This window comes from Anthonomus grandis, chromosome 1 (assembly GCF_022605725.1).
Source record: "Anthonomus grandis grandis chromosome 1, icAntGran1.3, whole genome shotgun sequence".
In the NCBI taxonomy this organism is placed as follows: Eukaryota; Metazoa; Arthropoda; class Insecta; order Coleoptera; family Curculionidae; genus Anthonomus; species Anthonomus grandis.
In genome coordinates, this window is record NC_065546.1 from 13,622,011 (window position 1) to 13,636,544 (window position 14,534).

At 32.5% G+C, this 14,534-nt stretch overlaps 1 protein-coding gene across 1 annotated transcript in view; it reads left to right on the plus strand.

Annotated features, from left to right (window-relative positions):
- The first annotated feature begins 11,593 nt into the window (after positions 1-11,593).
- The window catches only part of LOC126739390 (sialin), a 75,815-nt gene continuing 72,874 nt past the window's right edge, over positions 11,594-14,534 (plus strand). The window contains exon 1 of the mRNA XM_050445055.1: positions 11,594-11,735. Within this exon, the coding sequence (XP_050301012.1) occupies positions 11,708-11,735 (28 nt within the window). The 5' untranslated portion in view covers positions 11,594-11,707. The remainder of the gene's footprint in view (positions 11,736-14,534) is intronic.

Sequence of the window (14,534 nt, forward strand, 5' to 3'; positions counted from 1 at the left end):
TCTTGGGCAGACTGTTTTCTTCTTTTTAGATTCTTTGAAGCTACGATCTTGGGAACAGAAGAAAGATCTTCTAAAATCTTTGAAGGCGTCCAATCTGATGTACAAGCGACAGGTACTGCAGAATGATTATCCAATGTCTTAAGAGGGGAAGAGTTTGAACTTGTCAATGCTACATTGGGTGTTAATGTTGATTGAGGAGGACCAGGTTCTGAGCGTTCACTTGGTAAATGTTGAGAAGGTAGTTCATTTTCCTCGGCAGAAAGAAAAGCATGATCTGGGATAGCAGATGGTTTCAAGGGGTAAATTCCTGTAGCACGAAATCCTGATATTCCAATCTCAGTTGTTGCTGCACGTGTCCAAGAATCAGCAAGAAGTTTCCCAAAATGTCTGCGTTCAATACGTTTGCTTGGATTTGCCCTTATAAATTCATCACATGCACGTTTAAAGTAACTTTTCAGTGGCTTAAAAAAAGAGCGATCAGGCGGTTGTAAAAAATGGGTAGTATGGCTGGGCAGGCACAATATTTAAATGTCATTTTTCAGGGCAGTTTCTAGCATTTCATAGGAGTTCATATGAGAACCATGACCACTTAAAATCAGGAGACACTTTCCAGCTGGCTTCCTGGGTATGAAGTGATTTGTTAGCCAATCCATGAACAGCTCTTCACAAATATAAGCAGACTTTTTTCTCATTTTAGTTATGGCTCCGGGTGGCATATTTTCTTCCCAAACTTGTTGCTTGTTCACCCCCTTAAAAATACAATATGGTGGTAAAAATGAACCTTTTGCATTACAGCAAGCCATAAGAGTTATAGTCTCTCCTCTTTCTTGACCTTTAATAACTTGAATATCTTTACTTCCTTTTGCAGCGATAATTTTTCCAGGATCATTGTTAAGCTGTAAGCCACTTTTATCCATATTAAAAATATTCAAAGACTTATTTAGCAAATCATTATCTGTTAACATTTTTGATAATAGTTGAAAATAATTATTAATCTCTTCTTTATTTAGCCCTTGAGCTCTTGTCAAAGAGACGCCCTCTGCTTTTCTTATAGAAAGGATCTTATTTCGATTTAAAAAAAATTTCAGGCAATCTTTTCCGGCCATATGGGCTTGTGTATTGAACCTACTTTCGATACCCAACGATTTTGCTAAATTGTAGGCTAAAATTCTAACAGCTGTTTTCAATGGGTGGAAAATTACTTTTTAACAAAAGTGATTTTCCACCCATTCCACCCTTCTTAAAATCGTTTTTGTGCATTCTAAATCTTAGCGTTCTTTCAGGAATATTATTTTCTCTTGCAGCCTGTCTTATTGAAACGTTTCTGACTCTTACAGCTTCTATAGCTTTTAGCAATTCTTCTTCTGTCCATTTGCCCCTTGAACTTTTTCTAGGACCGTAAAATGTTGGCATTTTGAAGGATCTGAAAATAAACATTGGCTTAAAAAAGTAAACAAATTTTTATAGATTATGCGTTATCTATCCCAGATGTGTGGGAGAGATGACGTACCTATATTATTCTACAGGGTGTTTCAGAACTATGGGATCAAACTTCTGGGGGTTGTTCAGTGCAACAGAAGAATCCATTTGAGTATGGGAACCCATGTCCGGAAATGCGTCACTACGCCACTACGGCCCTAAGACGCGTTAAAATTTATAAAAAACATTAATTACCTAAATGGGATCTGCTGCATTTATTTTTACCCTTTGTATATGACACAGAAAAGAATTCGTGGGATACAGAAAATTTGAAGAAAGCTTTAGCGAAAATTAGAAATGGAGAAAAAAAAAAGAGAAGTTGGCCGGCAATTCAATATACAAAATAAGAAAGTCCTGTATCCGCGCCTTGGTCGTAAAGCAGTATTTTCTCCTGATATTGAGGCCCAACTAAAAGAGTACGTGCTTACACTTGCCAAGTTCTTTTATGGTTTGACGCCCATAGAACTTCGTCGGTTAGCATTTAAATATGCTAAAGATCATGATTTACAAAATGTTTTTTCATCCGAAGAGGAAATAGCTGGTCTGACTATTTATATGGGTTCCTGAAACGAAATCCTGAAATAAAACTTAGGCAGCCAGAAGGCACCAGCATAAATAGAATTGCTTCTTTTAACTCTGACTCAACCAAGAAGTTTTGCGAAAATCTGAAACTCGTAATGGACAGACATAAGTTTTCTATAAACAGGATTTTTAACATGGACGAGACAGGGATCACTGTGGTGCAAAAAAAGTGTCCAAAATTTTATGGACCTAAGGGTGCTAAAAAAGTAGGAGCTGTTATTTCGGCGGAGCGTAGACGAACAATAACAGCAGTATTTGTAGTTAGTGCTGGAACTATTGTCCACCTATGCTAATATACCCAAGAAAGGGAATGTCCCCAGCCCTACAAAAAAATGGACCAACTGGAGCTCTTTACGAATGCTCTAAAAATGGATGGATCAATTCAGAACTGTTCATTGAATGGTTAAAACGTTTTGAAAAAAGCGTCAATCCTACAGAACACGATCCTGTTCTCTTTGTTCTAGACAATCACTCCAGTCATATATCGCTAGAAGCTTATTTATTTTGTAAAAGCAAATTTATTCACATAGTCTCTCTGCCACCTCATCTTCTGATTACCTTCAGCCACTGGACCTAACATTTTTTAGTCCTTTCAACAACCAACTCTCTCGGGAAATTGATTTACAGCTGACCAATACGGGACATGAAAGAATTTCAGAATACGACTTAGCTGAACTTTCAAATAGAGCATTTTTAAAAGTAGCTACTATGGAGAAACCTATTTCTGGCTTTAGAACTGCTGGAATATATCCGTTAAAGCCAGATAAATTCACCGAGGATGACTTTGCACCTGCAAATCAGATGAGACCCCTGATAGTTGAAGCTTCTACACCCGATTTTGAGAGACCCTCAACACCTACTGCTAGGCCTTCTACATCACGGGAATCTATAGTAAATCAGTATAAAACAGTTGATTCGTCGCAACAAGTTTTTTCCACATCAGATAACTTATTTTTCAGCTTTGCTCCGATTCCAAAAAAAAAATCAAATCTTAAGCCTAAGAGAAAATCTCGTGGTAAACTTTGCTCCGAAGTACTAACATCGACCCCTATGAAAGAGCAATTAGAAAAAGCTGAGGAGAAAAGAAGAACAACAGCAGCCAAGAAACTCAAGACTGTAAAAAGAAACTTAACAGATAACAAGAAAGAAGACGACACTAAAAAAACGAGATCGGTAGCAAAGAAAAAGAGAAGGTTGTCAGAAACAAGTAGTGAATCTGATGTTGGCAAAGTTGTTTGCGATGACGACGACAATGATGATTCGGATCATGTTGATGATGTTGAACGTAGAGATAACCCTAATGAAGTGTGTGGCATTTGTGGGGAGTTCAGTCGCAATAGGGAGCTATGGTACAGATGCGTTGGCTGTTCCACATGGAATCATGCAGCATGTAGTGATGCTGATCGAGCTGAAGGTATCTATGTAATTTTGCAGTAATAATTAAAAATATGTTTAATGGACTTAGATAAACTTTTATTTTGGTTAAACGTTAATAAATACGTTATAAAACGTTATAAAGCTCTTGATTTGTCATTTTTTATTATCAAAGAATATTTCAAATTATGCGCACAATTCCTCACCCTCTGCATACAATTATCCCATAGGGTGGGGAATACTGCGCTTTGCACTTTTTTGTTTTTTTGTTGTGGTACTTGGTACTACAAAACATACACAAATATATCTTTTTACATAATAAAAGAATAATATATGCTTTTAATTTTCTATCAGTATAATAAGATCAATGGTCTAGTCATGAAAGCACATCTTGCTTAAGTGCGCACAATTTCTCCACTCTCCCTTAATATATTCCTTCTAAAATAGATATTTAAAAGTATAATGTAAAAAAAACATATAAAATATAAATACTTATGTATCTAAATATAATCTTTTAAGAAAAATCGAAATAGTTGATCCCTTTTTGAAAAGAACATAATTTTTTTAGTATAATTTGCTAATAACTTAACACATTTTGCTTTGGTATATGGTCCCCTTGAGCTTAATTTAAATTTTATTTAATAAACTGAATAAAAGGCGGACGGAAAGTCAGTAGACATAAATATAAGATAATTTAATTTTCGGTATTAAATTTTAAGTACAAACATACCAAGCTGCCTGTTTACTAAAGGTTATGCCTGAAAATTAAATTGACTTTAATAGAATTTCAAAAAATTTATTGATCTTTTGACCAAAAACTTGTTGACCAAAAATATTTTTTAAGGCTACATTATCTCATAACACATAAACATTGCATCTGTACCAAAAATACTAAACTAAAATAAAGTTTTCGCTTCAAAAGTGCGTTATTTTATCATAAACCCCTATTAATTGATAACAATATTTATTTAATTTTTATTTACGATCATTACTGTTGCTTTCATTGTTATTCTACAAGACAAATGTACATAATATATCACAAATCACAGTCCTTCCTTTTAGTATTGTCTCATTAAATAAAGTAAATAAATGATTAATAGTAATCATGTGTTTATACTATGATACTTGTGTGTAGCCGTGATAACTGATACAGAAAATGTGTATGGATGTATATTTAGAAGAAGGAATCATTAGATAAAAACAAGTGAATAATTACTGAAGTTACAGTATATAACTGCGAGTTATAGTAATTAAAAAATACATTTATATATTTTAATTATTAAGGTTTAAGACGATTTATTGACTATAATTATTTCTTCTTAATTTAGATAAATAAAGATCTTCATGAATATATTAAAAGAGATCTTTGTCTTAACACGGATCTATATTTTAGAACTCTAAAATCTATACTAATAAAAGAATTTGATTAGTGAGTTGTTTAATAGTAAGCAATTAAATTTTAGAATGTCAATTGTGGGACTTTAGAATCTTAGAAAGATGACTGAACTCATTCTGAAACTTACTGAAAAAATTAACACTGGATTTATATCTTGTAATTTAAGCAGGACCTTAACAGTTAAATTTAATTAAATATTATATTTTAGTGACCCAACCCATTAATTGTTTTTAATTTTTCACTTTAGTTAAATGTGGAGACAAACACCACTTAAAGCTTATACATTTTTTTTTAATGCCAACGTTTCGGTTTATATTAGGCCTTCTTTAGAGCGATAAAATAAATTAAGATCTTTCGTAGTGATATACGTAGCGTGGGATATTTTCCTGGAAAACATACAACCCAAATATTTGTATATAGGTAACTAGATTAAGTAATTAAATCATATGAAATAATATTCACTGATATGAAATAGACTTATTTAATTTACGTCTGTTTCTTTGCAGTAAGCCGATACGTTGTCAAAGAAAGAATTAAGAAGCTTGGAGTTGAATTAAATAGCCTTAAAAATTAAAGCTAAGCATTGACACTAAACATGGGTTACAACCCAAGTCTCTTAGCATCAAAAATAATATGTTTCTTTTGAAAACTATATACATTTTGGACTTCTGATGGTATCTTAATAAAACTTAATTAAAGTACTAAATAAAGAAAAAAATGAATAGTAATATTTTATACACTATAAGTTATCTTCTAAGGGCAGTCAATGCACACACATTTCCATTTGTTCCATTATTGAAAACTATTTAAAAAAATATTAATTTCACCAAGTGAGTTTACATACAGCAGCCTTAGTTGTTATTGCATTTAAAAATTAACTTTTGCATTTAAAAATTTAAGTGCAAGACCCTTCTATTCAAAGGGTTTAGCAGTGAGAACGGCAAAAACAAATGGTTTAAATGGTTTATAGTACTCTAGAAGTAGATTCAACAAGACCAAGTAAAGATGTTAGAAAGGAACAAGGAATGGATTATAAAACTGTAAGCAGTATTTAGAAAAACTATTGCTACCAGTGATTCAAATATCTTAAAATTGAGAATCCCGAGGACCAGTGGCAAAGAATAAAGTGGAATGTTGTGATGTTATAAAAACATGATGTAAAACTATGATGAGAAAAGCAAGTGAGAATAATATTCTTTCCATACTTAGTATCCTTAAAAATTGAACATGCTGGTATTTTGGAGGACCCTATTATAGGGCTATTTTTCATTATTGTAATTTAAGCGCCTAAAATTACCTTAAGATTAAGTTCTACCTATCATTTAGATCCTCTATAACTTAGACTTAAGAGTGGTCTATTTTTCAACACAATGCTGACTTACTTATTATGCTGTAAGGATAAAAAAAAATACCATTTCTTAACATCTTATTGGTCGTATTGATGGCGATTAAATGGCCTTCTAACTCTCCAGATTTGTCTTTAAATAACTTTTATTAGGGAAGTTATTTTAAGGAGAGCATTTACAAACATGAATTTACAAGTCCAATTTAAAGGAGTTGCGAAAGAAAATAGAGTGCTAATATTATAAACCTATTTTCTAGAAACAGTCAAAAGGTAATCATAAGTAAGTAAGAACATATTTTATCTAGTTTAATTAGGATCTCTTTTACAAAAAGTTATTGCATACACAATGGCATTATTATTAATTGAGAATTAATATAGAGGATCAAATTTGACCAACAACTAAAAGTTTAAATGAATATACGAGGGCGGGTCAATAAGTCCGTGACTTTTTAAATTTCCCGCCCTTTAATGGAAATGGCAACTCTGCTCCTGTCAACAGAGAACTGTCAGTTGACGCCTGTCAAAATTTGAGCAAACTGCGTTATTTAGTTTGCGTTTGACAGCTGTTGCTAGCAGACTACCACTCATTTTGAGAAGCAAATGGAAAAAAGTGTGCTCATTAAGAATTATTTTTTACGGAAAAAAACCATCACTCAAACCAAGGCTAAGCTTGATAAGTTTTATGGGGACTCTGCACCAACCATTTCCATGGTAAAGAAATGGTTTACTGAATTTTGATGTGGCCGTACAAGCATGGAAGATGCCGAACGTTCTGGACGCCCAGTCGAGGTCTCTACATCCAAAACAATCGAAAAAATTTACGATATGGTTTTAGCCGATCGGAGATTGAAAGTGAGAGAGATTGTGGAAGCCATAGGCATCTCACGTGGTTCAGTAGTTCCAATTTTAAATGATCATTTGTGTATGAGAAACGCGTTTGCTCAAAATCGACCACAAACGCAACCGTGTGACAATTTCCCAGTAGTGTTTGGCGTTATTCAACCGCAATATAGACGAATTTTTGCGTCGTTTCGTCACCGTGGACAAACGTTGATCCACCACAATATGCCCGAGATCAAACAGCAGTCAAAACAGTGGATTTCTTGGGGTGAATCGGCGCCCAAGAAGGCAAAGGTGGGTTTGTCAGCCAATAAAGTCATGGCGACCGTTTTTTGAGATGCACGCGGTATAATCCACATTGACTATGTTCAAAAGGAGAAAACAATCAATGGAGAATATTATACCTTATTGGATAGATTCAATGAGGAACTGAAAGAAAAAAGACCACATTTGGCCAAAAAAAGTTCTTTTCCACCAGGACAATGCAAGGGTCCACACATGTGCAGTTTCCATGGCAAAAATCCGTGAATTAGGTTACAAATTACTTCCTCATCCGCCCTATTCTCCAGATTTAGCCCCCAGTGACTATTTTCTATTCCCAAACTTAAAGAAATGGCTCGGCGGAAAGAGATTTGACTCCAACGACGAAATCATCTCTCAAACAAATGCTTATTTTGATGACCTCGACAAATCATATTTTTCCGAAGGGATAAAAAAAATGGAGAAACGTTGGACTAAGTGTATAGAACTTAAAGGAGACTATGTTGAAAAATAAAATAACTTTTTATATAAAAACCTGTCTTTTGTCCAAAAAGTCACAGACTTATTGACCCGCCCTCGTAATATACATCAATTTTTAAATAAAAATTCAAATATAAGAATTGCCAGAATTAAAGAAGTTCATTTGAGAGTCACCCGAAGTATCTTTAACGAATACATTCATAAAAGATCTGCCGACAGTTTTTTCTAATCCTTTAGAGAGGATTTTAAATTAAAAAAAACCCTAACAATTTTCCATAATATTTGTTTGTGTATTAGTTTCGTTGTTTTACAAGTGTAGCACGTAGTATTTATTTTCAGGTCTACTGTTTTTGGCTTGTTTGATTCTTGACTGCCGAGAATCTTATTTAAGTTCTTATTTTTTTATATCACATTTAAATACATAACATAAATTTATAACAAAAATATAATCTTTTTCCTATATTTCCTAACCCATGGAAAAACATAAGGGCACAAACAAACACCACTATTATTATTCGATATTCTTTCTCGTTAACTATAGCATCATCTTAAAAAATCAAAATACGATGATACCATAAACCTCTCTGTTTTCTTCTAGTATCAATTTTGTCTTCACTTTTTTGTAGCTATGGTGGTAGATTTGTAGTGTAGTGAACAGCCGGAGGCTGTCATACGCCTAGATCTCCTGATGAACCCATTGTACTCCATAAAGGCTTTCCCGAGGCAAATATCCTTAGAAAAACTAATAAAACTCTCTGGTGTGTCGGACATAAAGCTACTCGGTATACTGTAGCTGCTCCCCAAGAATTTGACGCTAGCGCACGTGAGTGCTGGGCACTCCCCGATAACGTGATTTGCAGTTTCGCCCTTAAATGGCATAAACCCTGCAGCCCACCTTTATCGGTGGTTCCAGGAGCTTTATGCATTCCAGTATGAGCTTGTAGCTCACCATTTCGAACGTAATGCACTTAATGGCAGCCTTGATCTCCTAAATGATTAATAAAATTGTATTGTATTATCCACACCTTAGAATTTCATATATGCCTTATAACATAGCAAAAACCAAGTACAGTCTACCAGGTTGAGCCTGGTAGATAGTAGCATGCACCCCCAGAGAGTATACTCTACCGGTAAAACACTACCACAGGGCCCTTTCCAGCTCTATTGTCCATTCTGGAGCTATCTAGATAATCCTCTTATTTAGTAATAATAATAATAATAATAATAATAATAATAATAATAATAATAATAATAATAATAATAATAATAATAATAATAATAATAATAATAATAATAATAATAATAATAATAATAATAATAATAATAATAATAATAATAATAATAATAATAATAATAATAATAATAATAATAATAATAAATCATTTTATTGTTCTAATTAATTATAACAATTTTGCAAATACAAAACAAATATATAAATGAAACAAATGGCCTTTGTCAGCTGTTAAGCTGTTAAAGACGTAGAAAAATTCTAAGCCGTACTTACATTTAGTTACCTAACCTAAGCCTAATAAAACCCAATATAATGAAAAGCTAGATGACTCGGTCCATTATGTTAAGCGGTACAGAGATAGTACATGGTAAAACTATTAAGCTCGGGTAATATAATATCTTATTTTCTATGAAATGCATATAAACGCCTATAAAAACTCATTCACTGAAAAGCTGCTGTCTGATCCTTCTTTTTTGAAACAGGATAAAGATGTGTTAAAATGAGTAACTTGAAATTTATTTACGGTTGATGCTATTAGAGAATCCTCTTTTAAAAAGTTCCTTATTGTGCTTGGAGATCGTAAAGATGTGCAGGATGTAGTAGTGTAGCCTATTGGAGTGCTGGCACTGCTCTCTGCTCGAAATGTGAGTCACAAAGTTTTTATAGTCCACAGTCTTAACACATAAATTCTGTACAGCCTGCGATCAGCTTTTTGCATGACCAATCTCACTATCCCGTAGTTTACCAAGGACATGTAGCCCATGCTTGTCCTTGTTGCCTCGAATTACACCAACAGATCCAATGGCGGAAGCTGAACAGAGTTTCTAGCACCCTAGCTGGCGCCGTTTGCAAAAAAACCGTTATCCTGGGATACGCGAGACGCTGAATTCTATCCAAGGAGGGCCCGGCTTCCTCTTTACATGCTACCAAACGATAGCCCCGTATGTAAGAAGAGTTTTGATAGATAGATAAATAGATCCAGTAAAGCATCGTAGGAGACAGGTACTGTCGAAAGCTCTTCTGCGGGCTTGCAAGTTACCTTGTTACTTCTGGTGTCTACGTGATCGTATCAAGAAAGTTTGAAATTGAATATGATTTGAAAAATCAAACTATCCTGATTGTTATAACTGCACTCCACCCAGAGACACAGCAGATGGTGGGCCATCATTATATCTCCTCATAGTAGTAGGTCTGAAGTTAATTTTAAGACCCTTAGAAAGGCACTTTTATTTGTCCACTATATGCAGAGCCGTCATCATCAAACCCTGGATTGTAGTGACGTCCTTCGAATATGGTGACGTCATTCCCTGAGCACAGGATTAGCAGATCCTTAGCATAGGAATGTGTGTGTATACATCGGCCTTGTTTAAATAATTAATCAAGCTGTCCACCAGTAAGCACCCCAAGGTTTGGGAATAAGACTCTTCCTTGCTGGCAGTCCACAATCTTTTGGCAACCTCGCTATTGAGCTGCGGAGGTACCTAATGCTGTACGATCATGCGTGGTTTTTGATCATACAGGGTAAATTTAGTTTTCTATATATTTACAATTAAAGGAATGAGAAACACAGTTGAAACATTATGGGCAAATATTGTTGTTGAATATGGTGTCTTTTTTGATAAATAATTTATAGACTATATAATTCAATGTGGTTCGAAAAGCACTTTTATTAGTCGGGTCCAGCCAAGATGGAGTGAATAAAGTTGAGTTTTATCGTTTGAATCCGATCAAGGTGGAGTGAATTGAGTTAAGAACCACACCGCACGATAAAATTCGCGGAGTGGACGAACATGCCCATTAATGATTCAATTACCGATTAGAAATTGAGATCCGGCTACTTTTTTCTTGTGTTTAATTTACTATTCTAAAAAGTGAACTCGGTAAAAAATAGCTTCTTTTCTAACTAACAATTTACCAAAAAAAAGTTGGCATCATAATCAAGTACAATCTTTTATTATTGGCAATAAAGTATATTTCTAAGATGTCAGTCAGTTTAAGGTTTCAAAAACTTAATAAGAAAGAAATCTTGAATGGAGGTCAACCTCACAACAACAATAATAACACCCAACTAAGCTCAAAATAAATGTAAAAAAAGCAAACAAGACCCAGTGTTATTCAGCTTTGAAAATTTTTCCTTTGGTCAATTCGAACTCAGTCATTCAGCAAAAATATTACTAAAAAATATATTATCACCATCCGCGAGTTTCTCCATATCAGTCCTTACCCCAATAGGTTTTGGTAAAAAATTCTTTCATATTTTTGTGTTATAAATCCTTTCATTTAGCTAAAATTATGTAACTAAAATAACTTATAAATGGATTTTACTTATTTGAAAAAATCAGCTATTTGTCAATGATATACGTACGTACTAATTTCCAATAGTGATACTGATAAACTTATCTTAATGGACATAAAAAATATTTATATAGATACATTAAACATACATTATAATGTAAAATCGATACATTCTTTTCGTGCCTTTAATCCATCACCTCAACTTACAACATGAATTCTAAAATTACGCAATGTTACTTGTAAACCGAAAACTTGAATATATCGTATCGTTAGCGTATCTCTCTATTTTTATTTAGAAAAAGCAAACATTTTCCGTTTTCGAAAGCAAAATGGTTTGAATTTTTAAATCTTAAGAGGAATGGTGCTGTGATTGTGTGAGGTTTTTTTTACAATTTTATAGTATATACAAAACATAAAAATAAAAATGGAGAAAAATTATGAAAAAATTAAAGGTAAGTTTATTTTTCATTGTTTTCCAATAATACAAATTAGGCTTTACTATGGATATTTTAAAAGTTGGTTTAAACTTAAATTAATTAAATTGTGGCAAATATTAGAAGCAACATTTTAATGTATATAAATCAGTGTTGTTACAAGATGCAACAAATAATGTTTAAAGGTAAAATATTTTTTTTATATCAGTTCATTTAATAAAAAAATATTAGAGAAAAGCAGCGTAAAATAGCATAGCACAAAATAGCCACAGTTTTCAGTATAACATTGTTTGTTTTTAGTATTTAAATTGTAGTAATAAGCTACTTCAGTATAAATATTTTGTATAAAATCCGAGTTTTAACTACTTAAAATATATATTATAATTAATAAAATATTTAGTTCATCAATAATTCAAAACCAATTGATAATAAAACCTATACTGGTAATATAAATGATAGAACAAATATTTGAGTTTATAGAATGGTATAAGGTTATTTTATATGCTAATAATATGATTTGTTATTGTCATTGTAAATTTGATTTATATGGTTCAAGTAGAAATCGTAGGTACTTTTTTTGTTTTAGTTTAAACACTAGGACGATTTTAGTTCAAAAAAATTTACCTGGTAGCAGTTACATTATTTATGTTGGTTTTCTTGTATTTTTTTTATTCATTATGCTACAAAATATTTTTAAAATGTAGTCTTTTATGGAAATTAGTTCATATTTTTCAGGATTAATAAAATTTTGGATATTAGAGGCCGTTTAAAAAAGATGTCCGTATGTAAAACTGATCACTTTTAAACGCACACTCTAACAATTTAACAAGTTATTTTGAAAAGTTGTATAATAAAGAGCCAACAACTAACAACTAACAATATGTATTTCCAATTTATCAAAGTATATATTTCTTTTAACGTGTTTTAGATAATAAGGAGACTTCTGGAAATAGATAAAGATTCAAGCTCAAAATGTCTTAAATTTTATTATAAAAATCAATGTTTCTTACGTTTTATTGACAATATATTTATTTTAACTATTCTAGTTTTTTTCCGTTTTATCTTAGCAACTTATAATGGGTTATTCTTTGTGCTAGTATAAAATAGTGACTAACTGGTAAATATTCTAAGCATTTTGTAAGCACACATGTATGTACTAAAAATATTTATAGTAACTATCAGTATTTTTACTTATAGTTTTTACTAATTTGGAACTGATAGAACACTATTGATTCTTGTTATTAGTATTTTTCCAGTAAGACCGAAGAATGCTATAAGTACTCAATAATGACAATATTAAATAACTTATATTAATGTAAAATTCATATAAAATACTGGTTTTATTAAACAAATGCCTAAAGTATTACAAGCATTGTCATAATTCTAATATCGTGTAATAAAGCAGTTAAGAAGTTGCAAAGTTTAACAGTAATCTTTACTAAAATAGTTTTTAGAAAATTCGCGATTCAAAATGCCTTATACAAACTAAGTGCGGCTTTTAAATTTTGTTTAATGTTCTTCTTTCGTTACTTTTTTATCCGCTTTTTTTTGTCTGACATATAATTCTTTAATTCTTGATGTTTTTTTTTCTTTATGAAAGTATTCGCAGCTCTACATAAAAATCCAAAATTTTTAATCACTAGGTCTGAAAATTTTAAACAGACAACAATTATGTAATATACAATTTATGTCGCAGTTATAGAAGTTGGACATCGCCTAATAATCCTTATATACACTACCGGCCAAAAGTGAAGAAACATTTAGAAATTTAACAATAGCATCTTAACATACAAGATATTATTTTACATTCTTAGTAGAAAATATTTATTTCTATTATTGCAGCATAAAAACACATCCTTCTTGTTTGTATTTACCTTATCAGTTGATCAAAAAATTATTTATGCTATTTTATGCGGGCAAAAGTGAATAAACATTCCAAACAAATCTTATTTGGTATTTAAAGTGATTATTTATCATTAGTTTGATCTTACCGTTGAGTATTAAACTGTTATATACGATTTGTGCAAAATTCCTTGCGAAATAGATCTGAGTATTGATCTCCGAAAATTAATTGTTTCAAAATTTCAAGCTGGTGTAAAACAAAGTGAACTTGCTAGGCAAATTAATCGTAATAGATCCGTAGATTCAAAAACTATTGCTGCTTTTAAAAAATATAATAGTGTGACTACCCGTCCAAGGTATGGACGGCCAAGGAAAACGAATATTACAAGGAAACGAAAGTTATTGAGAGAAAAATAAAAATGTTGGCAATAGAACATCCCTTTATGCCCGCCACAGAAATTTATAATGAAATACCTGGGATTTCAGTATCTGTGCGTACTATTCGTCGTCGTTTGACTGAATTTGGACTTTAAAGCCGTCGTCCAGCCAAAAAACCATTCATTTCTAAAAAGAATAGATTGGCTAGACTCCAATTTGCACAGGAACATCTTGATTGGACAACCCAAAAGAAAACGGTTCTATTTTCTGATGAAAGTAAGTTCTGCCTATTCGGATCTGATGAAATGAAATGGGTTCGTCGTTCTGCCAATACTAGACTTAAGCCAAAGTACACCAGGGCAACTGTGAAACATGGAGGAGGCAATATCATGGTTTGGGGTTGCTTTTCCGGATCAGGAGTAGGACCATTAAGAAAAGTTGAAGGAAAAATGGACAGATTTCAATTTTTAAGAATTCTTCAGGATCATATGCTTCCATACGAAGAAGAAAATATGCCGCTTCGATGGTCGTTTCAGCAGGATAACGATCCGAAGCATACTGCAAAAGAAGTAAATAAATGGTTTGAAGACAACAATG